Source organism: Carettochelys insculpta, chromosome 29 (genome assembly GCF_033958435.1).
Source record: "Carettochelys insculpta isolate YL-2023 chromosome 29, ASM3395843v1, whole genome shotgun sequence".
Taxonomy (NCBI): domain Eukaryota; kingdom Metazoa; phylum Chordata; order Testudines; family Carettochelyidae; genus Carettochelys; species Carettochelys insculpta.
Genome location: NC_134165.1, coordinates 3,968,239 through 3,990,860, shown reverse-complemented (window position 1 = coordinate 3,990,860; position 22,622 = coordinate 3,968,239). Strand labels below are relative to the sequence as shown.

The following is a 22,622-nucleotide window of genomic DNA, read 5'->3' as shown; positions in this document are numbered from 1 at the left end:
ACAGAAAAATCAGTCAGGGGCCATACAAGTGGGAAGTGAACAAAAACAGCAAGCTCATGAAGTGGTCCCCCACTGAAAAACAAAACAAATTCCCCTCACACACCAGCCCCAGAGCCTAGGAGGGTCCACAAAATCCAATAGGCTTAGAATAAGCGAGTAAATGAAGGCAGGAGGAGAGTAAGGGGGACGAAACCTTCGAGAGGAGATGGGACATCGGTGTTTAGTTTTGCTTGGTCAGACACCTGGGGACCCTTGCTGGATGGAGAAATAGCCAGAGCTCCCGAGAAAGAATGGAGAGAAGCATACAGGAGGTGAAGAGGGACAGAACAGGTGTCTGGAGATAGCCACCAGTCTTTCCCCTGCCACCTAGGTAGGACAGGTGGGTATGTATGGTACAGAACTCACTCCTTTTTCCATCATTCAGCTTCACGGAAACCAGAAAAACAGCTCGTTTTGCTCCATCCTGAAACAGATGTCAGAGACACAAGCATCTGCATGTGGGAATGGAAGCGTGTCAAAGTCACTGCAGGTCAGCGGCTCAGTGCCTGTATTTGCCATTCCCTGCCTTCCCCCTCCCTCGCCATTGAGGCAAGGTCCCCTGTCTTTATTCCCACCTGCATTGAACGGTCTCCAGACTCTTTCTTGCAAAGGTGAACCTGGGCGGAGTCTGTAAAAGTCACTGAAAACAAGGCTTAATTGCCTTTATTGTAGAAGAGTCAACTGGAGTGACCAGCACGTGGTGTTTCAGCTGCCAGCCAGGAATGCGTGGTGAATGTCTTGGGATGAGGGGAACAAGGCAGTTTTTTCATGGGGGCAGGTACCTGGTTTGGTAGCATGGGAACCATGTGGAATGGAGAGCCAGGCAATAAGAAGTGCATGGAGGGCAGGGGGACCCGAAAACCTGCTTGCTCATCCACATAAGCAGTTGCAGCTGCCCTGCAATGTTCTGTGATGGTGAATCAGTCTCTGCAGAAAAGGACCTGGGCATTACAGTGGTTGAAAAGCTGGACTTGAGTCAACAATGTGGCCTTGTAGCCAAGAAGGCTAATGGTATGTTGGATTGCATTAGTAGGAGCATTGCCAGCAGATCTAGGGAAGTGATTATTCCCCTTTGTTAAGCACTGGAAAGGCCACGTGGAATATTGTATCCAGTTCTGGGTGTCCATTACAAAAAGGAGGTGTATGCGTTGGAGAGAGTCCAGCAGAGGGCATTGAAAATGGTTAGGGGGCTGGAGCACATGACTTATGAGACTAGGCTGAGGGATTAGGCTTATTTAGTCTTCAGAAGAGAAGAGGCTGAGGGGAGTGGATTTGACAGCAGCCTTCAGCTACCTGAAGGGGAGTTCCACAGAGGATGGAGAGAGTCTGTTCAGCGTGGTGACAGAGGACGGGATGAGAAGCAATAGTCTGAAGTTGCAGTGGGGAAGGTCTGGGTTGGATATTAGGAAAAGCTATTTCACTTGGAGGGTGGTGAAGCACTGGAACGAGTTACCTAGAGAGGAGGTGGAATCTTCACCCCTAGCGGATTTAAGCGTAAGCTTGACAAAACCCTGCCTGGGATGATTTATTGGGAGTGGTCCTGCTTTGAGCAGGGGGTTGGATTTGATCACCTCTGGGGGTCTCTTCCATCCCTATGATTCTAATGGGGTGGATCACGCGAATGAGAAGGTCGCCAAATGAAACTAATAGGCCGCAGTTTTAAAACAAACAAAAGGAAGTATTTCTTCACACAACCCACTAGTGGAACTCCTTTCCAGAGGGTGTCGTGAAGTCGGGACTATGACAGGATTTAAAAAAAAAAAAAAAAGCCAGATGAATTCATGGAGGGCAGGTCCCTCAACGGCTCTTAGCCAGGATGGGCACAGGTGGTGTCTAAAGCCTCTATTTGCCAAAAGCTGGGAAGGGGGGGACAGGGGATAGATCACTTGAAGAACACTTGCTCTGTTCACTCCCTCTGGGACATCTGGCATTGGCCACTGTCAGAAGACAGGAGCCTGGGCTAATGGACCTTTGGTCTGACCCAGTCTGTCCATTCTTATGTTCCTAGGGAGCCATGGGACCCTCTCTCTGTTAACCAGTGGGCCATTGTTTAACAACCCCTGCTTGACACGAGTTGTCTTTTTACACCTCAGGAAATCGCCACTTCTTTTGATTCGCTTGTCAGTGAAATTGACCAGTTGCCGAATGGCACATTGGTTACCGAGGTCCTGCGGCGCATAGAATCGTACGCCTGGGCAGCTGCTCTGAATAGCTCCACGAACAAGCCGCAGAATGCGAGCACGGCGAAGATGAGTAAGAAAAAGCAACCCACTCTCCCCCGGCAAACAGCTGAGCACCACACTAGCTGCTCTTTGCGCTCAAGGCGGCCTCATGGCTAGGGCAGTGGGCTAAAGCATAAGAAAGACAGGTGCCATCTCTGCCTCCTCGAGCGACTTTGGCAAATCATTTGCTTGCATGGTGCTTGTTTCCCTGTCTGTGAAATATAGGGGTAGGAACAATCTCTTGCTGCGTGTGCCTCTGTTCCCCAGCACAATGGGGCTCTGGTCTCAGTAAGTAGGAGCATTGTGCTAGTGCCTATGAGCCCTGGTTCTTTGGGCTGGATGCTGCACAAGGATAGTCCTGTCTTCTGATTCTTTCCTGACCTTGGCTGGTTTTAACACAATGTCGCCCCTTTAGAGCCAATGGCGTGTCTCCCTGGAGGAGAATTCAGCTCTGTGCTAAAGGGAGGGTTGTTTTCAAAGCACGGCAATGAAGCACTTCTCCTTCTTCCCACAGCCATTGTGACCCAGCTGATTAAGGATAATTGCAGACAGGCAGAGATCAGTCTGACCTCCCAAAACGAGTTGATGAGCATTGCCTGCACTACGGTCATGAACGCCTTTGCTCAAGGTACCATCTGGGAGCTGTGTGGATGGTCTGCAGCAGGAATCAAACCACTTCAGTACATTCCACAGATCTGCTGTGAAGCCAGATCTTCCAGGGCTGCAGAGGGACTCCCCGAGGGATCTTGGGTTGCTTTATACCAGCCTGGGGTGCAGGGCTTAATTTGTAATATAAGAGGTCCAAGGGTTCAAGCGATGGTTTCACTTTCATATAGGGTTGCCAGATTTTTGGAAGACTTTTGCTGGACAGACAACCACAGCCATGGGATCCCCAGCATGGCTGCCTGTCCTGCATAAGTTTTCCAAAAATGGGGAGGAGTGGAGGCTCCATGGCTGCACCCCGTAGCCCTGCAGCTGGGAACTGGGGTCCCCTGCCAGGAGTGTGGAGGGACCCTGCAGCCCCGAAGCTGGGAGCAGGGAACCTGGAAGCTGGAGATCCCACAGCACTGCAGCTCGGAGCCGGCTGGGGTGGTGGTGACCCTGCCGGGAGCCCCAGACGTGTGATCCCTGTCCAGGACTGTCCCACACATTGAGGGATGTCTGGCAACCCTACTTTCATAACTGTTGCAGCAAGGACCAAGCCTAGAGGTGCTGGGACTGTGGATGGCTAGGCCCAGACATGCCAGGGTTCAGGCTTGGCATATATTAAGACCTGCTCTTGTGACTTCCCTGGTGCACAGGGCATATGAGGGCTGGAGGGTTCAGACAGACCAGGTTAGAGGGGGATTTTCCAGGACTAGAAGCAGCAGAGATGGAGTGCAACATGCTCTGCTGTATCCTGGTTGGTTGGTTGCTAGACCCCTCGTAGGAAGTGTTGTTTGCTGCTAGCGCAGGATGGCCATTGACACTCTATGCACTCTTAGGGGAGCCATTCCGTCTCTCTCTGTCTGCATCCTTCTCATCTTCGGTTTGGGGCAGCCATCAGCCAAGAGTCTCCCAGCTCCTTGTGGCATGAAGAATGTAGGACACAGGCTGTTCAGAAATCACCTCTTGCATCTTTGCTTCTGCAGACATTGGAGCCATCGCCTTCATATCATATACTGATCTTAACTTGGTCCCGGACCAGAACTCTGATGAGCAAAACCTGACAAGTGGTGACCAACTGGGTAACATGATGCTGAATTCCAAGGTAGTGAGTGTGACCGTTGGGCAATCCGGATGCCAGCCCGAAAATTTCAGTTTCACTTTGCAGCACAAACAGGTGAATAGCAGTTACATCCCTGCTTGAAATAGAAGAGAACCCTATGGTGGCCAGGGATTTTTCTCCCACTGTCCTTTCAAGGACAACACTGCTGTCCTCTTCCAGTTTGCCTCACTGCTAAAAGTCCTGTTCAACTCCTTCCCCCACCTCCCCTACTCCAAGGCAAGTCCAAATCTTGATGCTGCTTTGTCCCACAAAAATATGGTGTTTCCTCTTTGCCCTCACTGTGGTCCTGGTCACCTTCCATCTTTCTACCATAGCATCATCTCTGGGTCCCACAGCACCTGTCAGGTCCTCCTCCAGCAATGTTCCCTCTAATTTTTTTCCCACCCATGTATGGAATAAATTGTTATGGGCACTGAGGTATGTGTCGATGTGCACAAACAGTAGAGACACTTGCTGCTGGATGTGGGTGCTCTGCTAATCATCGGGGTGGCATTCATGGGGTCTGGAAAAAAAATTATAATGGAGGTGCTGAGAGTTGTTTAAGCAAACTGGAAACCCTGCACATAATGGAAACCTCTTCAAGTCAGGGGCTGCTGCAGCACCCCCTGTATGTTGTGGCTATGTCTATGCGAGGCAAAGTCGGTCAACTGCAGAGATGCAATTCTAGCTAGGGCAATCGATGGTAGGTAGAATCGATGTATCTGTGCCTGGCTTACTTGGCCGTCTTTACTGAAGAAAGCCTGGAGGAGAGTTTCTCCCACAGAATCACAGGGCTGGAAGGGACCTCAGGAGGTCATCTAGTCCAGCCCCCTGCTTCAAGCAGGATCAACCCCTACTAAGTCATCCCAGCCAGGACCTTGTCCACCTGGAACTTAAAAACCTCCCACTGACCTCCTTTACTCTTCGCATCTCATGAGGAGTGCAGGGGTTGACTGTGACCCCGAGAGGCTGATTTCACGTGTCCCTACCGGATGCGCAAAACTGAACCCCAGAAGATCGACCCTCAGTGGGTCGATGTTCCAGGCTAGTGTAGACACAGCCTGTATCCTGCTTTGAGCAGGTGACTGGACTTGGTGACCTCCTGAGGTCTCTTCCAACCCTGTGATTCTGATACTCCTCGTTCCAGCGCTGCTGGTGACATCTGAATCTCTTTTGGGTGGCTGTCCCAAGTGCTCAGCTTATAGGGAACACTGCCCTTCAGGCCTGTTAAAATGATCTACTTTGCCCAGGAGTCCCACAGATCTCCTACAATTTGAATAGCTCCACTGCATAAAGTTTGAATAAAGAGGCAATTCAACTTAAAATTGAAAATGGCCAAATGCCAAGTTTTCTCCAGTATACGCCCTACAGCCTCCCAAAAGCATGGAAATTCCCAGGTGAGGTGCTTTTGCCAGTGCGATATTGACTACTCTCGTCTGCCCCAGTGCAGGTCAGTGGACTTACACTGCTGTGAAACCAGTGTCAGTTATTACAGTGGTGCATAGAGACCCCTTGAGAGCAGGGGCCCATTCATTCCACCAGGCACTGCACAAACACAGACATGAGCTCCTTCAGGATGGGGCCCAGTCAAAATGCATGAGAGAGAAAAGGTGGAAGGGTCAAAAGAGGCATAGAAAGGTGCCAAGACTTCTGGGGATGGAGGAGAAGGATGTGCTTCTCTCCGGAGGTGGCAGTTCCCTGATGGGGTGGGAGGAGTGCCCCTTTTCCCCCAGACTTCAGCACAGAGCTGCCTTTCAAAGTTCTGCCCCACCATCCCCAGCAGCACGGACATGCCACAGCTGGGAGAGAGGTATCCTTCCCCTAGCGCAGCCTTACTGGAGCTGCCAAGGCCAGAGAAGTGCCTTTGACCAAGCCCAGAGCTGCTGCAGTGACAGAAGACTGGGGCTGGGGGAGAGCCCACTCTCCTGGGGGAGCCTGTACCCAAAACCCCTCATCCCCAGCCTCATCCCCATCTCCAGCCAGAGTCTCATCCCCCTCTACCCTGAGTCTCCCCTCCCACAGCCCAAATGCTCCTTGGTCCCACCCCTGCCCCACATCGTCTGTGTTCAGACTGGATTTTGTTATGTGCACCAATACGGAGGTGATGTGTGGTTCCTCATCTCCTCCTTGATGCATCTAACAGAACTTACGATGCGCATGGACGTACAATTGGAGAGCACACTGGTCCCAAGCCAGAGCCCTGTCAAACGCAGGCTTGTCTTTGCTCGAGGGTGGGCTAAACTACTCCATGGCTCTTTAAAAGACAAAACCGATGTTGCTGCTGTAACTTCTGTTTCCCCCCAAAAGGAAACAGCAGAGAAGACTGTCTGTGTCTTCTGGAACTTCACTGGCAAGAAAGGCAGCTGGTTTACTGATGGCTGCAGGCTACTGAGTGCAAACAGCACACACACCACCTGTACCTGTAACCACCTGTCCAGCTTTGGCGTTCTGATGGCCTTGCATGCTCCTGAGGTATTTCAAGAATCTGCTGAAGTTCACAGTCCACATGTAGAAAGTTGGGGTTGCATTTGCACAGAGAAACTGCAGGGGTTTGTGAGAACATGCCTGAAGCCCTTCGAAACCCAAGCTGCAGACCTCCAACCCCTAAAGGAAAGCAGAGATACCTTGTGCTGCAAATATAGTTACAGTGGCTGGAGCCAGCCATTAGAGTCATGCCAACATGCAGTTGGCCGGCATTTTAGACATAAAAGACGTTGCATGGGGTGCAAATCAGCCTAGTATTTGATCTGATTTGTTTACTGTGTTTACGAGGTCCAGAGAGGGGAGCCAAATAGTCATCTGGGGGCTGCAAATTCGTTACATGTGACATTTGCTCCTCCTGAGTTTCTTAATGGAAGGGTCAGGGTACAGCTGGGTCCCCCATGTTCACCAACAACGGAGCTGGAGATCTGTTTGCCATGGGAAGTTATCTGGTTATTTCAAAGCCCCTGTTTCTCCTGTGTGGCTTGAAGATCTTCTCTTGCTTTAATTTTTCCCCTAGCAGCAAAGCATGGGCCTGACTGTCATCACCTATGTGGGTCTAACCATCTCCCTGGTGTGCCTCCTTCTCGCCATCTTCACCTTCCTCCTGTGCCGCTCCATCTGGAATGTCAGCACCTCCCTCCACCTACAGCTCTGCGTCTGCCTCTTCATGGCCGACCTGCTCTTCCTCATTGCCATGAAGAGCCTCGACAGTGTGGTGGAGAAATCAACCCAACCCAACCCAAAGGCAGGGAGGGCTATAAATCTTGCCTATTTAGATTGTACATTCTGCAGGGCAGGGTCTCTTTTCAAAGATATGTCTATGCTGTAGCTGGGGAGGCGGGTAACTGTGCAGAATGGGCCCACAGACACATGTTCGTGCTGTTCGACCTATGTAACCTACACGCCTCGGTGTGGTTCACTGACCCATGCAGTGGCACCTAGACCACTTACAGAAAGAAAAAGCACGTCTTCTCTACAGCCTTAGCTGACAGCCAGCTAGTTCTTTAGGTCAAACTGTAGAGGCTTCTGCACTAAACTCCAGAGATCCCAGGTTCAGCACTACCTGTGAGTGGTTACACCAGCCCAATCCAAATGTGGCCGTAGGGGCATGGGCCACCAGCCTGAGTGTGTATCCTGGTGAACAGCTAATATCTGGTGGCAGAGGTGCTGGGGGCCTGCCAATGGATGTTGAGCACCCACTGTGGCTTTTTCGCTTGATCTGTGGGTACTCCAGCCCTATGGCTTTGGCATTTATGCCACTGAACTTTATTCACTGTCCTGCTTCCACCCTTCACCATCCACTGGCAGGCCCCCAGCACCTCTGCCACCAGATATCAGCTGTTCAGTGGCATTTGGGGGGCAGGGGGAGATGTGGCAGGAAGTGGATGAGCAGGGACATGAGTGGGGCCTTTGTGGAAGGGGTGAAGAAGGGGGGTTCCTCTGGCAGAACAGTGGTTTGAGCATTCACCTGCTAAGCCCAGGGTTGTGAGCTCAATCCTTGAGGGGGCCATTCATTGATCGAGGGGCAAATACTAAGTGGGAAGAGAGAAATCTGTCAGGGACAGTGATTATGTCCTGCCCTGAGTGCAGGGCCTGGACTCAATGACCTCTGACAGCCCCTTCCAGCTCTATGAGATAGGTATATCTCCATATGTTCATTTAATAACTCCCAGAGAAGTAAAGAGTTGATGCCCCTGAACAATGATATGGGGTGAGACTCAGCAGGGTGGGATTCAGACACTGGCATGAGATCAAGTAGGTGGGGTTTAGAGGAGCACAAGGAACTGCTGCTGTAGACAGTGCATTCAGAGTGCAAACTGCAGCTACGTGGGTTAATTTTACCCTTGGGACTCATCACATGCCTGGTACAGTAATACTCAGAATAAACTCAGTGGTCCAGATTCTGATTTTGCTCACACTGGTTTGACACCACTGGCCTCAGAGGAGATATCCCAGGTCTGCACCAGCAACAGTAACCATCAGAATCTGGCTCCAGAGTTTAATTGTCCCTGGGTTTCAGCTCCCCAGCCACAGGGGGGACCCTGGACTGAGCAACTTAGGAAATAAGTTCTGCAACCTCAAAGAGCAGAAGATGCACATTTGGGCCGATGCACAAGTTAAAAATGCCCTTGGCCCATGTGAGGAATCCACATACCCATCGACAGGCACTGGCTCACAGGGGAGGAGAGTGCACATGTTAAAGTGTGTGTGGCCTTGGTTTATGCAAAACACTTTGTGTCCTGAGTCACTACCAGGGCAAAAAAAAAGTGACTTGGTATCTGGTGCGTGAGACACACTGCTGCCCTCTACTGGGTGGGGTCAGAATTACCCCAACCGTTATCATCATTTATTTGCGTTATCATAGTTGTTGACCAGACCCAACTGAGATAAGGGCACCATTGTGCTGGGCACTGCATGCGTAGCAAGAGACAATTGCTACCCCGACGAGCAGCTGGTCTAAGCAGTTGAGGCAAACAGTGGGGGACAGAGTATTATCCCCATTGTACAGAAGGGGAGCTGAGGCAGAGGGAGATGAATTGACTTGTTAAAGGTCATGCATGAAGTGTGTGGTATGGCTGGGAACTGAACTCCATCCTACACGGCTGATGGGTTTGTTAAATAGGTCACAGTTCTTAGATACTAATTTTCCCTAGCTTGAGGGCACATCAAAAAACTGATGTTCCCCCTATCATGGTGAGCTAGGTGCCGGAGTCCCTGAGCTCTCTGTCTCCCCCAGGTGGCCTGTAAGGTCATTGCTGGCCTCCTGCACTTCCTCTTCCTGGCCTGCTTCACCTGGATGTTCCTGGAGGGGCTGCACCTCTTCCTCACCGTCAGGAACCTGAAGGTGGTGAATTACACCAGCGCCAGCCGGTTCAAGAAGAGATACATGTACCCGTTTGGCTACGGATTCCCAGCCCTGATAGTGGCTATTTCTGCAGCAGTCAAGCCAGGTGGCTACGGAACTTCCCAACAGTAAGTGCAGCGTCCATCCATGGGAGGGAGAGCGGGTGTCTCATTACCCTCTGAACTAATCCGCTAATTATAAAAAGCACATTGGACAATAGCTCTGTCTTCATGTGTTTTAACCAATGACCGGTAAACCTGTGGAGCTCTTTGCCAGCGAATATTGTGAAGACTCAGGCTTATAGTGGGGTTCAAAAGAGAACTAGAAAAGCACAAGGAAGATAGGCCCATGAATGGCTATTAACCAGGACGGGCAGGGATGGAGTCCCTAGCCTCTGTGGGTTGGAAGTTGGTAATGGGTGAATGGGATGAATCCCTTGATGATTACTTGTTCTGTTCATTCCCTCTGGGGTACCTGGCATTTACCACTGTGAGAAGACAGGATACTGGGCTATATAAATCTTTGACCTGACCCATTGTGACCATTCTTGTGATAGAAACGCTCTTGAAACAATCTCGTCCAGTTGAAACTCTCTCGTCTGGCACTCTCTTGCTGGACCAGAGAGCATGTAGACGAGAGAGCTCCAGCTGCCCAGAGACGGGCTGGCTCTCAGGATGCTCCCGTGGCAGCAGGGAGCCCTTGAGGGAGCCCTACTGTGGGGAGCCTGGCTGGCGCTGGTGATCTCCAGCAGCATCCCTGTAGCAGCCTGGGGGCAGGGAGCTGCTGGCAGCCAGGAGGGGTGGCCCCCAGGTGAGCCTGGAGGCCTGACATCCCCTGGTCCAGCACATTCCCTCGTTTGGAACCACTTGGGTGCCAAGTGTGCTGGACCAGGGAGGTGCAACCTGTAGTTTCTCCAAGCTAGGTTTATGAGACTGTCATACAGGAGAGCAGGCAGCATTCACTCTGCAGCATTCCTTCGCAGGGAAAATAAAACTAGTTTGAATTCCTGTTAGTGTATTCTGCTTTCAAATGTCTAGCTAGCTGACAGTCTGCAGGCCCTGGGGCTGTTGGGAAAGCGCAGTTATTCTCCCTAAACAGAACAAGGAGTAATGGTCTCAAGTTACGGTAGTGGAGGTGCAGGTTGGATATTAGGAACAACTATTTCACTAGTAGGGTGATGAAGCACTGGAATGGGGTACCTAGAGAGGTGGTAGAATCTCCATCCCCAGACATTTTTAAGTCCCAGCTTGAAAAAGTCCTGGGTGGGATGATTTAGTTGGGGTTGTCCCTGTTTTGGGCAGAGGAGTGGGCTCGATGACCTCCTGAGGTCTCTTCCAGCCCCAGGATTTTATGACTGATTCACAAGCCCTTGAATCCTGTTCTGCTGCTGTACCCCAAGGATCATCCTTCCCCTCTGAGGGGTGGAATGAATGGTCAGGGAGGCCCTGGATACCTGATATTTCATTCTTCTCCCGGGCCCCAGTTAAGGAAGACACTTAAGCATCTGTTTCAATGCCCTTTTGAATTAAGACCTTGGTTTTATTGTTACCACTTCACTCAGATGTCAACTCTGGTAACCAAAAGAGGAGAATTTACTTCCTTTTAATCCCAGGCATTGTTACCTTTTTTTCCTTCCTACCTTTTAGTTGCTGGCTCACATTAGAAAAAGGATTTATCTGGAGTTTTCTTGGACCGGTCTGCCTTATTATTGCGGTGGGTATTACTTTTCTTCTTGGACGGCTAATGAGGGAGGATGAATTGTGGCTATGCCATACGGTCAGATACAGGGATGTTGCTGAAGGAGTGAGTTGTGGCCTAGCTACTCTGGATTCACTCCTTGGAATGTGACAAGGTCATTGGCTTCCAACCTTTTCACTAGTGCAGACACCCAATCATCCCCCAAACCATTCTTGGACCCCCTTCAAAGCCAAGTCTAGCTGCAATGTACACTTCATTATGGCTACGTGTACACTAGCACACTACGTCGAAGTAGCCTATTTCGAAGTAAGGACATCGAAATAGGCTACTTCGAAGCGTATTGTCTACACGTCCTCCAGGGCGACAGAGAACGTCAAAAGGAGCCGCCCTGGCAGGAAATGCGGAGCGGCCACACACACAAGTGCTCCCCGTCGAAATAAGGGGCCAGCAAAGCCCCAAGCCGCTCCCTTAAAGGGCCGCTCCCAGACACACTCCGCCTGCACAGCCCAAGAACCATAGAGCCGACAACCAGTTGCAGACCCTGTGCACGCAGCATGGAACCCCCAGCTGCAGCAGCAGCCACAAGCCCTGGCCTAAGGGATGCTGCACGCGGTGACCATAGAGCCCTGCAGGGGCTGCACAGAGCATCTCTCAACCCCTCAGCTGATGGCCGCCACGGAGGACCCCGCTATTTCGAAGTAGCGGGACGCGGATCATCTACACACACCCTACTTTGACGCTGAATGTCGAAGTAGGGTGCTATTCCCATCTCCGGATGCGAATAGCGATTTTGACGTCTTGCCGCCTAACGTGCTATTTCGATGTTGTGCTGGCTACTTTGAAGTAGCCGGCTAGTGTAGACGCACCCTATATGAAAAAGGAAAACACAGTATTGCTTTTCAGACAGCAATTCAAAACATTATTGGAAGATATTTAATTTAAATATAATAAATGATTGTAATGTTGAAATTTATTTAAAACTTATTTTCCATGATCATTTTTATTTATCTTCTATTTGTTGTCACGGACACCTTGCAAACCCTCGGTCCACGGACCCTAGATTGGGAACCACCGGACTAGATAAAAATGTCACCTTATCTGATTAATTTGTATTACAGTAAATGCACAAATAATGAATAAATCTTACATGATTTATTTACGATTGAATGGAATGGATTTATACCAAATGCTGGGATTTGTCAGAATTCAGCAGCTCCATAGCTACAAAGTTAACCAGAAGAGATTATGTAAATAGCTGGGCTATGTGTTAAGAATGAAGCCAGAGCTTTGGCTATGGCCATTGTGAAACTGGGCTCCCAGACAAACATGTACAAGAGGCCAGCTGAAAGAATCCTTCCATGATCCAATAGTACTTAGAGAGGAAAAGTGGCAATCTATGGCCCTTAACAACGCAGGGGGCAGAGACAGCAGCTGAGGACCCAGAGGGAGGGTGGAGCCATATTTGTACCATAAATCATGTCAGCATTGCGGGATGAATTCAGATGACCATGACACCTGGCTGCTCCGATTTGAAATCGAACTACCAATCCACAAGGCAGTGTGAACACATGAAGAATTTTATCAAAGTTTAAAAAGAAATTGGGTGTTTATGTGGGAAGCAAGAACAATGTCCAGAGTTGTTTTAATAGGGGCTAATAAAAGTTCTGGATGGGATATTAAATGCCAGGCTTTGGGGTTATATAGGGGGCTGATTTTTATCCCCTCCTGAGCTTCTGGCACTGACCACTGTAGACTGAGTGGACCAAGGGTCTGATCCATTCAAGTTGTGTTGTTTCCACAGATGAACTGTACATTTTTTATCACAACCCTCTGGATCCTGAGAGACAAAATCTCCTCCCTCAATACCGAGATCTCCACCCTCAAAAACACAAGGTATGAAAGTAGTAAACCTGCAGGTTCCTGGTAGATCCTCTTGCATTTTCTCTCTCTCTTTTTTTTTTTTTTTTGGCTGGTGTAACGACTCTTTGTCCTTTCAGTCAACCAGAGCATTAGAGATACCAGTAATGGACAAGATGTGTTAGATCGTCCACTCCCACTCTCCTCATTCAGTGCAGGATCCTCTCCCCCTGGAAAGACACATTGCTAGTGTTTTGTTCAGTCTAGTTTGACTTTTGCTACGCACAATTAAGATAGCATGAGGAATAATGTACAGTGATTTTCTGGTATCTAATTTCTAAATCTGTATTTTCTGGAAGAGCTGGACGTATGGCCATGGTAACTGGGACTTATAACTGACAATGGCAAGAAGACCTGATTTGAGGACTTATAAGCTTGACGTGCTGGGAACAAATTTTGCTTGCATTAATAACCAGGCAATTTTACTGATTTCAATAAGGCCGTATGAAGTGATGTGAGGGAAAAAATTGGACCTACTCTTTCCATAGAAAGATGGTCTTGCAATTACAGCTTGGGAAGAGGAATCAGTCCCTCTACCGAGGAGTTTACAATCAAAATGGTGAATAGTGACAATGTCTTTCCTGACTTGTTGATTAGGTTTTTGATTCAATTTGCTCAATTAACACTCTGTAATAGATTTTTGTTTGAAGATTCAGCCTGACTTTAGAGTTACTGTTGTGGGCGCACCAGAGGACACAGTAATAAAAACACTTGCACTCAGGGAAGACTTTCTGTAACTGTCAAATTTTTATGATCAGGGTATGACTAATGTAAGGCTAACACACACACACACACACACATGCTCTGACTTTATTTGCAGGGAGACCGTTAAGGACTGAGAGAGAGTTTAATTTGTCTTTGGTATGCTGATGAAGAATTTTAACAGCTGTGTCTGAAATTAGATGTTTTCTAGGTGTTGGTGTTTTGCATGTATATGTATGCCTAGCTTTCTTAAACCATATTTTCTGGTTTTTACCTTAATAATGTTAGGATATTCTGATTCAATAGGTTATTATATTAATCAAGTTAAGATCATTAATGTATGTTAACTGGATTGGTACAGGTTCCTGTGGTTAGGTACCTGCTGATGTCCCCTTTAAAAATAGTTTAAACTGGGACAAACTATCTGAGAAAGTGGGTTGCACCCATGAAAGGTCACAACATAATAAATTTTAGTCTCCAAGGTGCCACAGGATGGCTTGTCTTTTTTCAGTTGCCTATCAGCAATTTGCAACATTTGTGAATTTTACAAAACAATAAACATGACTTGTGCCATTTTGTGACTTACGATTTACAGTTTACTTGTTTATGCTAATGTATTGATCTAGTACTTCTACATAGGCTGTAAGATCTTGCACTTACACGAACTGTTTAAGCTATTTTTATAGAACTAGAGACAAGATAAAGCCAACATTGGCCCAGCTCACTGAAATGACCACATCCCCCAAAAGCGTGGTGCTGATGGACAGGCTCTGCTTGCTGCAAAAACAGGAAATGAACAAGATGCAGAAGCAGTGGCAGAAGTAGGGCCCCAACGGAAGCTCAGTGAAGTCAATGCAAGTCTCTCTTGGCTTCCATGGGCTTTGGAGTAGGGCCATAGAGAGTAAGGGATGGAGTAAACCCTTCTAACATGGTTTGTATAGTGATTCTGCCAGCAGGACCTATCTAGAAGCACTACCCAGCATGTTGCTAGGAGAATTTTTTCATAGCTGCTACTTGGAGGACATTCACTATTTCAAGCTCTCTTGTCCAGACCCACTATTTGGATCACTTTGTGTGGGTTGTAATGGGATCTCTTCATCTGCTTTCATCCAGGTTACTGACATTTAAAGCAGTTGCCCAGCTCTTCATCCTGGGCTGCACTTGGAGTCTCGGTCTGTTGCAGAAGGGTTCGGCAGCCATGGCATATTTATTTGTCATCATCAACAGTCTTCAGGGAGCCTTCATCTTCCTCGTGCACTGTCTTCTCAATCGCCAGGTAAAGCTAATGGCCTTCAGCTAGCAAAATTCACGTTTATCTTGGTTTTACTCTCTTCAGATCATATGCACCTGAAACTCTTGGATTTGCCCCATTCCCTGTTTTGAGATTCAGACTTTCTCCTCCAACTTCTTTTTTTTTCCTCCTGTAGCTTAGACTGTATAGTCTTGGTAAAATCACAACTCCTTTTCTTTTTTTTTTTTTCTTTTCTTGAGGGTCAGAAGGGACCAGGTCTTTGTAACACCAACATAATTTGGTCCGCAGCAGGCAGGATCAAACCTGGGACTTTGAGAGTTAAATGCATGAGCCTCTACAGCAAGTACCTAAAAGAGTGTTACAGGGAGGAGTGAGGAAAATTATCCTACTTAACTCTGATGATAGGACAAAAAGCAATGGAGCTTAAATTGCAGTATGGGAGCTTTAGGTTGAACACTAGGAAATTAGGGGACACCAAATGAAATTGATGGGTAGTAGGTTCAAAACTAATAAAAGGAAATTTTTCTTCACACAGCGCACAGTCAACCTGTGGAACTCCTTGCCCGAGGAGGCTGTGAAGGCCAGGACTCTATTAGGGTTTAAAAAAGAGCTTGATAAATTTTTGCAGGTCAGGTCCATAAATGGCTATTAGCCAGGGATAAAGTATGGTGCCCTAGCCTTCAGAACAAGGGCAGGAGATGGATGGCAGGAGATAAATCACTTGATCATTGTCTTCTGTTCTCCTTCTCTGGGGCACCTGGCATTGGCCACCGTCGGCAGATGGGATGCTGGGCTGGATGGACCTTTGGTCTGACCCAGTATGGCCATTCTTATGTTCTTATGTTCTTAAAAAGCTCCCTAACTGTCAGGGTCGTTAAGCAATGGAGTAAGCTGCCTAGGAAGGTTGTAGAATCTCCTTCCTCAGACATTTTTAAGAGCAGGTTAAGAGCAGGTTGGGGCTGACCTGGATGGTGCTGGATCTTCTGTGACTGCAAGACACTGGACTTATTCACTTCTCAATCTCTGCCAGTTCTAATATTTTCTGATCCTACTAAAAGATGTACCTAGGATTGCTTGGGTCTTTAAATCAAATAACTTTTATTTTTTGTCATTTAAATAATTATTCTTAGGTGGGGCTGGGGTTGAGGGGTTCATTATGCGGGCTGCCCCAGGAGAGAGGACAATCCCAGCCCTCTCTCATTCAGCAGCTTGGGGCCTGATGAGATATACCTCTCCATTGCCACTGCTGGGGGACAGACAGAAAAACTCTCTGAAATACATAGTAAATAGTGGGTTTTTTCCCCACCCTTGTCTCCTGCTGACTCAGTGGGGTTACAGCTGTCCTGGTTCCCATCTCTGGCCTCTTACTGCTCCCTCTGGTCATTCTGCCTTATAACTGTCCCTCCTACCAACCCTCTCCCTTTGTTTGTTATAAATGGAATTGAATTCCAGGCACATCTCAGTGTCCTGGCCCGGCCAAACCCTGACCTCGCTTTAAATTATGATAAGAGGAAGCTGCATAGCAAATTTGGTGGTCCTAGCTCTTGCCATTCAGGATTTCCTGAACACACAGACTCATGGGCAGACACAGATGCACAAAATTTCTAAAATATATAGTTGATGAGCTAAAAGCCATATGATTCTTAGCTAAGGCTATAGCAGACTCTTTAACCTTGAGCTGAGCTAGATGCAATTAGGGTGAGGACTAAGTACCATACCAAGCCATGTGTGTTACATCTTCATTAAAGACCTAACAGCTGCTGTAGCTATTCAGCTGCACTTCTTTAAGATCTCAGTCGAGTCTCTTTATGTTGATTGGAGAGAGATCTGTCAATGTAATTAAACCCACCTCCAACAAGTATGGTTGGTTGGAAAAGCCCTTCCACTGACATAGTGCCATGCAAACTACCACTTATGCCATAGATGGGTTTTTTCCCATACCCCTGACTGATGTAAGTTTTGCCAACGTAAGTGGAAGTATAGACTGGTATAATGAATGAGGTTATCAACTTTCCCCACGTAAATTCCAGCAGACCCACAAATACATAGTTTAGAGGTAGCTGCATCAAATTTCATTTGGTAATCTGGACTCTGCAACCTGATGAAGTCAGTGATATTGCCCGGGCATGGTTGAAGGCAGAATTGGGTTCATTGCAGTGGGTGGAGTGGAGGCTTCTCCTTCCTCATCCCTTCATATGTGGGAATTCATGGTGGGGAAGGTGATCAGAAGAATTCCAGTTCTTTGGCTTTGTTCAGAGGTCAAAATGAGGGTTGTAAAACTGTCCAATCTTCTGCTGGGTCATTAATTACATGCACCAATGAGCATATGGAAGGAATTGTGAGAGGCATCAGACACCAATGGGCGCTGAGCCCACGGTTATTGATGATGATGATGAATGAGCATGCTTCTTGTTTTTCTAGGTGAGAGAGGAGTACAAGAGATGGTTCAGAGGGACTGAAAAACCCAGTGTCAAAACAACAACTTTCGAGCTGTCGACATCAGTTGCCAACGTTAGAACTGGAGTTGTAAGTGGCACAGCCCAGTTTTACAACACCCCCACGTGACACACCTCCGTCAAAGAGGGTCTCGTTTTAGCAGACTTGCTGCTGGGTATCTAGGCCCGTCAACATGGGCCCAGCTGCTGCTGCAATAAGTCTACCAAGAAGCATCACTCGATTCAAAGAAACAATTGATATTTTCCATGCAGGTTCTGGGACTGAATGATGGGGCCTCGGCACCTGCTTAGGGTATATCAAAATAATTTTTGAATCAAGAGACTCAGCAGTGGCTTTTTCCCCTAAAAGCAGGTTGGGTCTGGGGAAGGGAGGGAAGGGTATGTGTGGCTGCCCTGGAGCTCATCCCAGAAGGTGGTGGATAGGGCTTGGCCTGCATAGAGCTCTTCTGACAGGGCAGGGTAAGGTTTGTGGAGGGCAAGACATGTGTGGCGGCAGTTGGGGGCCCACTGATTTCTGTATCGAATGGCCAAAATTGTTATTGCTCAACATAAGAATATCTACGCCCATCTACTCTAGCGCTATTAGACAGACTTAACCCCTTGTACTCCACGTAGTGCATAGGTCATCTACAAGTCTCCATTTCACACTGTCTTGGGACAAAACTTCTAGCTGACCCCAGTAGTACCCCAGCTGTTGTCTTTCAGTCTCAGTAGTTCCTCTCTACATTGTCCCAGGTCTTCCACTTTTGTGGTTCCTTGCAGGTTCCATGTGAGAGCTTGACAGACTCTGCTGGATGATGGCTTTCTGAGAGTGTGGCCTGATCATTCCTACTTTCTTTTCTTGATTTGATGCCTGATGTATCTTCTGTACCTCTTGGCTTAACTATATGGCAGTGGAGTAGCAGAGCTGAGAGACCAAAGCTGGTGCTGTGGAAAAGCTGGGTTATTTTTCATTTTCCTTCTGTCTGGTTATCTTTAGGCTCCTGAGTTTATACTACTGGATTGTACTTAGTGATGTTAAGGCACCTTGAAAGTAGAATGGGTGTTCATTTATTTAGTATAAATCAGAATAATTATAAAATTAATTCTCAGCTCTCACAGAGCAGTTTTATCTGTAGATTTCAAAGTTGGTCAGTGTAATTATTTCCATTATATGCGGGGGAAACTAAGCCACTGAGGAGGCATGACTTGATGAAGTTCACTGCTCTAACTGGTAAATTGGGGGAATCGAACAGACCTAGGCCTCGAGTCCAGAGCCAGGGCACTATTCACTTGCCAACACTGTCTGCTGTTAAATATCTAGCTCTGTCTACTAATAACCTGTTTCTACTTTTTCCAACAACACTTTTCTAGTGGCTTTGTCATCCTAGTATGTAGTTTGCTTTGTCCCCCAAGCAACTAGTGCCTGGTTGAGCCCAGTTGAGAGTAGCACTGGGAGTATTAGCTACTGGATGCTAGCTATATTCAGACCTTGGGCAATTCCATGTGCCTTGGCTACGTGTCCTAACTAGCAGAAAAAAATAGTTTTTTTGTTTTCTACAGTGACCTCCCTCCCCATTCCCTTCCCTGGGTTCTCGCATGAGCTCTGCAGTTCTCTCAGCATGGAGTTGGCCAACACTGGCTCTTGAAACATCATCACTGAAACTACTGGATCAGAATAGTTTTCTGAGCAAGTTTAGGATTGAAGCTTCATTAGTTCAGATGGCTGGCTCCATCAGTGACAGGTCACCTTGGCAAGGAATTTCTCTTGGGTCTTTTACCCCAGAGAGGGAAAGAATCCAGGAACTCTGTCTATTGCCTTCCAGAAAGAGTCATCCTGTGCAAGATTAAACACTTGGGTGGCCTTGACTATGTCATCACATCTTTGCTTTCTTTCCAGGAATGGGAAAAGTCATCCTGAGAAACCGGAGACAGCTCCTATATGTGGGGTGAAAATAAAGTCTTGCTCCATTGCAAGCACCACCAGTCCCCTCCTTTACCTGGAAGAAGAAGCTGCCAATTTTAACCATCCTGATAGCTGCTACTTTCTGGCTTATGCTTGTATGGGACAGCGGAAGTTAGTGTCTCATGTGTTTTATTATTGACTTCACTCTTGTGGCTGTAATCTCCATGCCAAAATCTTGAATGAGGGCCTGATTCTGCAGTGCAAAGGGAAGGGAGGCTCTTAGAATGCAAACCTTATTCAGTGCTTTTTATTTCAGATACTTTAAACATTTTTCCTTTTCCCTGTGTCTCTAATACAATGTTAAAAAGGATTGTCAATGGCGTGTTTGCCGTTGGGATGAAGTTGGCTGAAGTCTCTAGATACTAAACCTGGCTTAAAACTGTTTTGTGTTGAACAGTGACTGTGCTATGTATAAATAGCCTCAGAGGGGTAGCCCTGTTAATCTGTAGCTTCACAAATAAGAAACAGTTCTGTAGCACCTTAGACCATGCCTACACCAGAGGTTTTTATGGACAAAACTGGCATTTTGTTGACAAAACCCGAGGAGTGTCCAGATCACCAAGGTGTTCTGTTGACAGCCTTATCCTGCCCCCCATGAGGAATAATGCCTCTGTCAACAGAGCTGTCCAGAGAAAGCTGGTCTGGACATTCCAGGGAAACCCTGTGGCTTGCCTGCTGTTCTTCCGGCTGGCTGTTTTGCCAACAGAGCAGCTGGGTGATCCATTTGGCAGTTTGGCTGCAATCTGTAGACAGAATTTTTGTCAGAAGATATCTTCTGATAAAACCTTCTATTGACAGATCACTCTAATCTAGACATAGTTTAGAGACTAACAAATTCATGAGGTCATGAGCTTTCGTGGGTAAGACCCACTTCTTCAGATGAAAATGGAGTAGAAAATGGAAACCAGGGTGTATGTAGCAAGGAATTCGGGGGGAGGGAGGCGGAAGAGGGAGTTACCTGTCACTTATAGGACCAGTTGATGAAGCAAATTAAGTAGGATGCATCTCATCCTTGTGAATCTCAAAGGTGGAGAAATTGCCTGTTTAATGCATAAGATAGTTGAGGCCTAGTCCAGGCCTAGGTTAAATGTGTCAAATTTTCACATGAATTCCAATTCAGATGTCTCCCTCTGTAATCTTGTGGTAAATACTTTTGTAGAAGAACGGCTGCTCTTAACTCCATTATTGAATGTCCAGGAAAATTAAAATGTTCCCTTGTAGGCTTGTTTGTTTTCGGATTTATGTCCATTCATCCATGTGCAGTTTATCCAATGTACATGGCAGAGGGGCATTGCTAGCACATGACAGCATATACCATATTACCCATGTTAACACTTTTGATCCATTTATATTGCATGTCAATTAATACAGTTTGGGGGAAATCGGGTTGTGTGGGAGGGAAATTCCACAAGAGTGTTGAGGGCGTGCTGTGTGGGAACTGCATTGGGAGCAGGGATGTATTGCAGGAGAGGAAAGCTGTGGAGGGTTATACAGATGTTGAAGTAAATGAGATCAGAGCGACAGTGATATTGAGACAAAAAAGGGGTAAGCAACTTGCAGGGTAAATGACCCAAGTTCTATTTTCAAAGACATTTTAGGAAAGTGCATAGTTAGGGCCATTTCTTATAAATAACTAGCAAAGCCATGTTAGATAGACTAGAGCTTTGAAATGTAGGCGTCTACTAATTGTAATAGTCTGTTTACCTGTATCTTGTTAGAGGTTAAAATGTAACTAGATATTTCGTATCTGTCACTTCAATCTATTGATTTAAAGATTAAAAGGTAATATTAATTTTAAGATGAACTGTGAATGTGGTAATATCTTTGCCTTCACTCCTCTTTGAAATATGTAACAAACTCCCTAAATGTAGGAGGAGATGCCAATCCATGTAACAAATTATCTGTGATGTTCAGGATATAGGAGACTCCTTCAAAGTCACAATTCTTCACCTGGTGTTCACCTGCTATCAAGAGGCTGCAAGAGAAATGTAAAAAGAACTCTTTGGGTCCTGAGTCTGTTATCTCAGACCTGCTTAAGCATCATCGGGGAAGTCTGACTCAGATGACCAAAATCCCCAGCTGCAGACTGGGTCCCTTATATTGGACTATAACTTCTGGAACTATTTCTGGAAGAGCTTTTTGCAACTCTGAAGCTCACCATCTCTGTTGTGAACTGACCTATGAACTGTATTCGTACTGGTATGACCAATACTCACCCTCTTTTTTGATTCAAAAAATCTTAGTTTAGTTCATAATAATTGGCTGCAAATGTGTATTTGGATAAGAGCTGAAATATTCCTTAACCTGGTGGGTAATGTGTTTTGGCTTTTGGTTAACCAGTAATACTAGTAAAGTACTGAAATATTTTGTTGCTGACTTGGTGAATCTAAACATTAATTAAAAAACACCAGTTTTGGGGGATTGTCCACACCTTTTTTTGCGGTTTGCCTTGATTGAGTGAGCTCAATGTGCTCTGTTGGAACTCAGTCACAGGCAATATGAGGGTTGTAGGTTGGGGAGTGGAGATATGCAGGGGGTCATGAAGTTTGTGGCGAGGTGTGGAGCACTGGGGTACTGTGTACCATGAGGGGCAGCTGTAGGAATGGGGGTGTTGCTGGACAGGGCTGTCCGATAAGTGTTAAGTAAGAGTGTGGGTTTGGTTATGGGAAGGATCTACCATAGGTGTAGTTCTGGCACGCCGTGGAGGAGTGAGGAGAGTGCAGGTTCATGTCCCTCAGACAGGTCAGCAGAGATTTCTGCTTAGCCTTATGTGTGGGATATACTATGGGTGATAACAATAAGGAGTCCTGAGGCATCTTAAAGACTAACAGTTTTATTTTGGCATAAGCTTTCATGGGCAAATCCCCACTTCATCAGATGTGTTGTGTCAGGTGCCACAAGATCAGAAAATGATTGACTGATAGGTCTGAAAATGTAAATGTACATATGGAATCACCATCTCTTTCCAGCAACGAAGGGTCCTGTGGCACCTTATAGACTAACAGAAAAGTTTTGAGCGTGAGCTTTCGTGAGCACAGACTCACTTCATCAGATGCACTGTGCTCACGAAAGCTCATGCTCAAAACTTTTCTGTTAGTCTATAAGGTGCCACAGGACCCTTCGTTGCTGTTACAGATCCAGACTAACATGGCTACCCCTCCGGTACTTGACATCTCTTTCCAGTGGAGCCTGCAGGGATCAGCTCTTGGCCTGACATTATTTAATATCTGAATCGTTGACCAGAAAGGAAAAAATTAAAAGTCACTCATACAGTTTGCAGCTGCCACAAAAATAGTCAGAGTGGAATCCTGGAAT

General features: G+C 47.0%; 1 protein-coding gene across 1 annotated transcript in view; it reads left to right on the top strand.

The window, feature by feature from the left end:
• Positions 1 to 20,141, top strand: part of LOC142003432 (uncharacterized) — a 46,529-nt gene extending 26,388 nt beyond the window's left edge. The window contains exons 20-31 of the mRNA XM_074980391.1: positions 371 to 529; positions 2,133 to 2,292; positions 2,776 to 2,889; positions 3,893 to 4,083; positions 6,316 to 6,480; positions 7,010 to 7,207; positions 9,230 to 9,465; positions 10,984 to 11,050; positions 12,837 to 12,928; positions 14,768 to 14,930; positions 17,328 to 17,432; positions 19,242 to 20,141. Of these exons, the coding sequence (XP_074836492.1) occupies positions 371 to 529; positions 2,133 to 2,292; positions 2,776 to 2,889; positions 3,893 to 4,083; positions 6,316 to 6,480; positions 7,010 to 7,207; positions 9,230 to 9,465; positions 10,984 to 11,050; positions 12,837 to 12,928; positions 14,768 to 14,930; positions 17,328 to 17,432; positions 19,242 to 19,262 (1,671 nt within the window). The 3' untranslated portion in view covers positions 19,263 to 20,141. The remainder of the gene's footprint in view (positions 1 to 370; positions 530 to 2,132; positions 2,293 to 2,775; positions 2,890 to 3,892; positions 4,084 to 6,315; positions 6,481 to 7,009; positions 7,208 to 9,229; positions 9,466 to 10,983; positions 11,051 to 12,836; positions 12,929 to 14,767; positions 14,931 to 17,327; positions 17,433 to 19,241) is intronic.
• Positions 20,142 to 22,622: the final 2,481 nt, after the last annotated feature.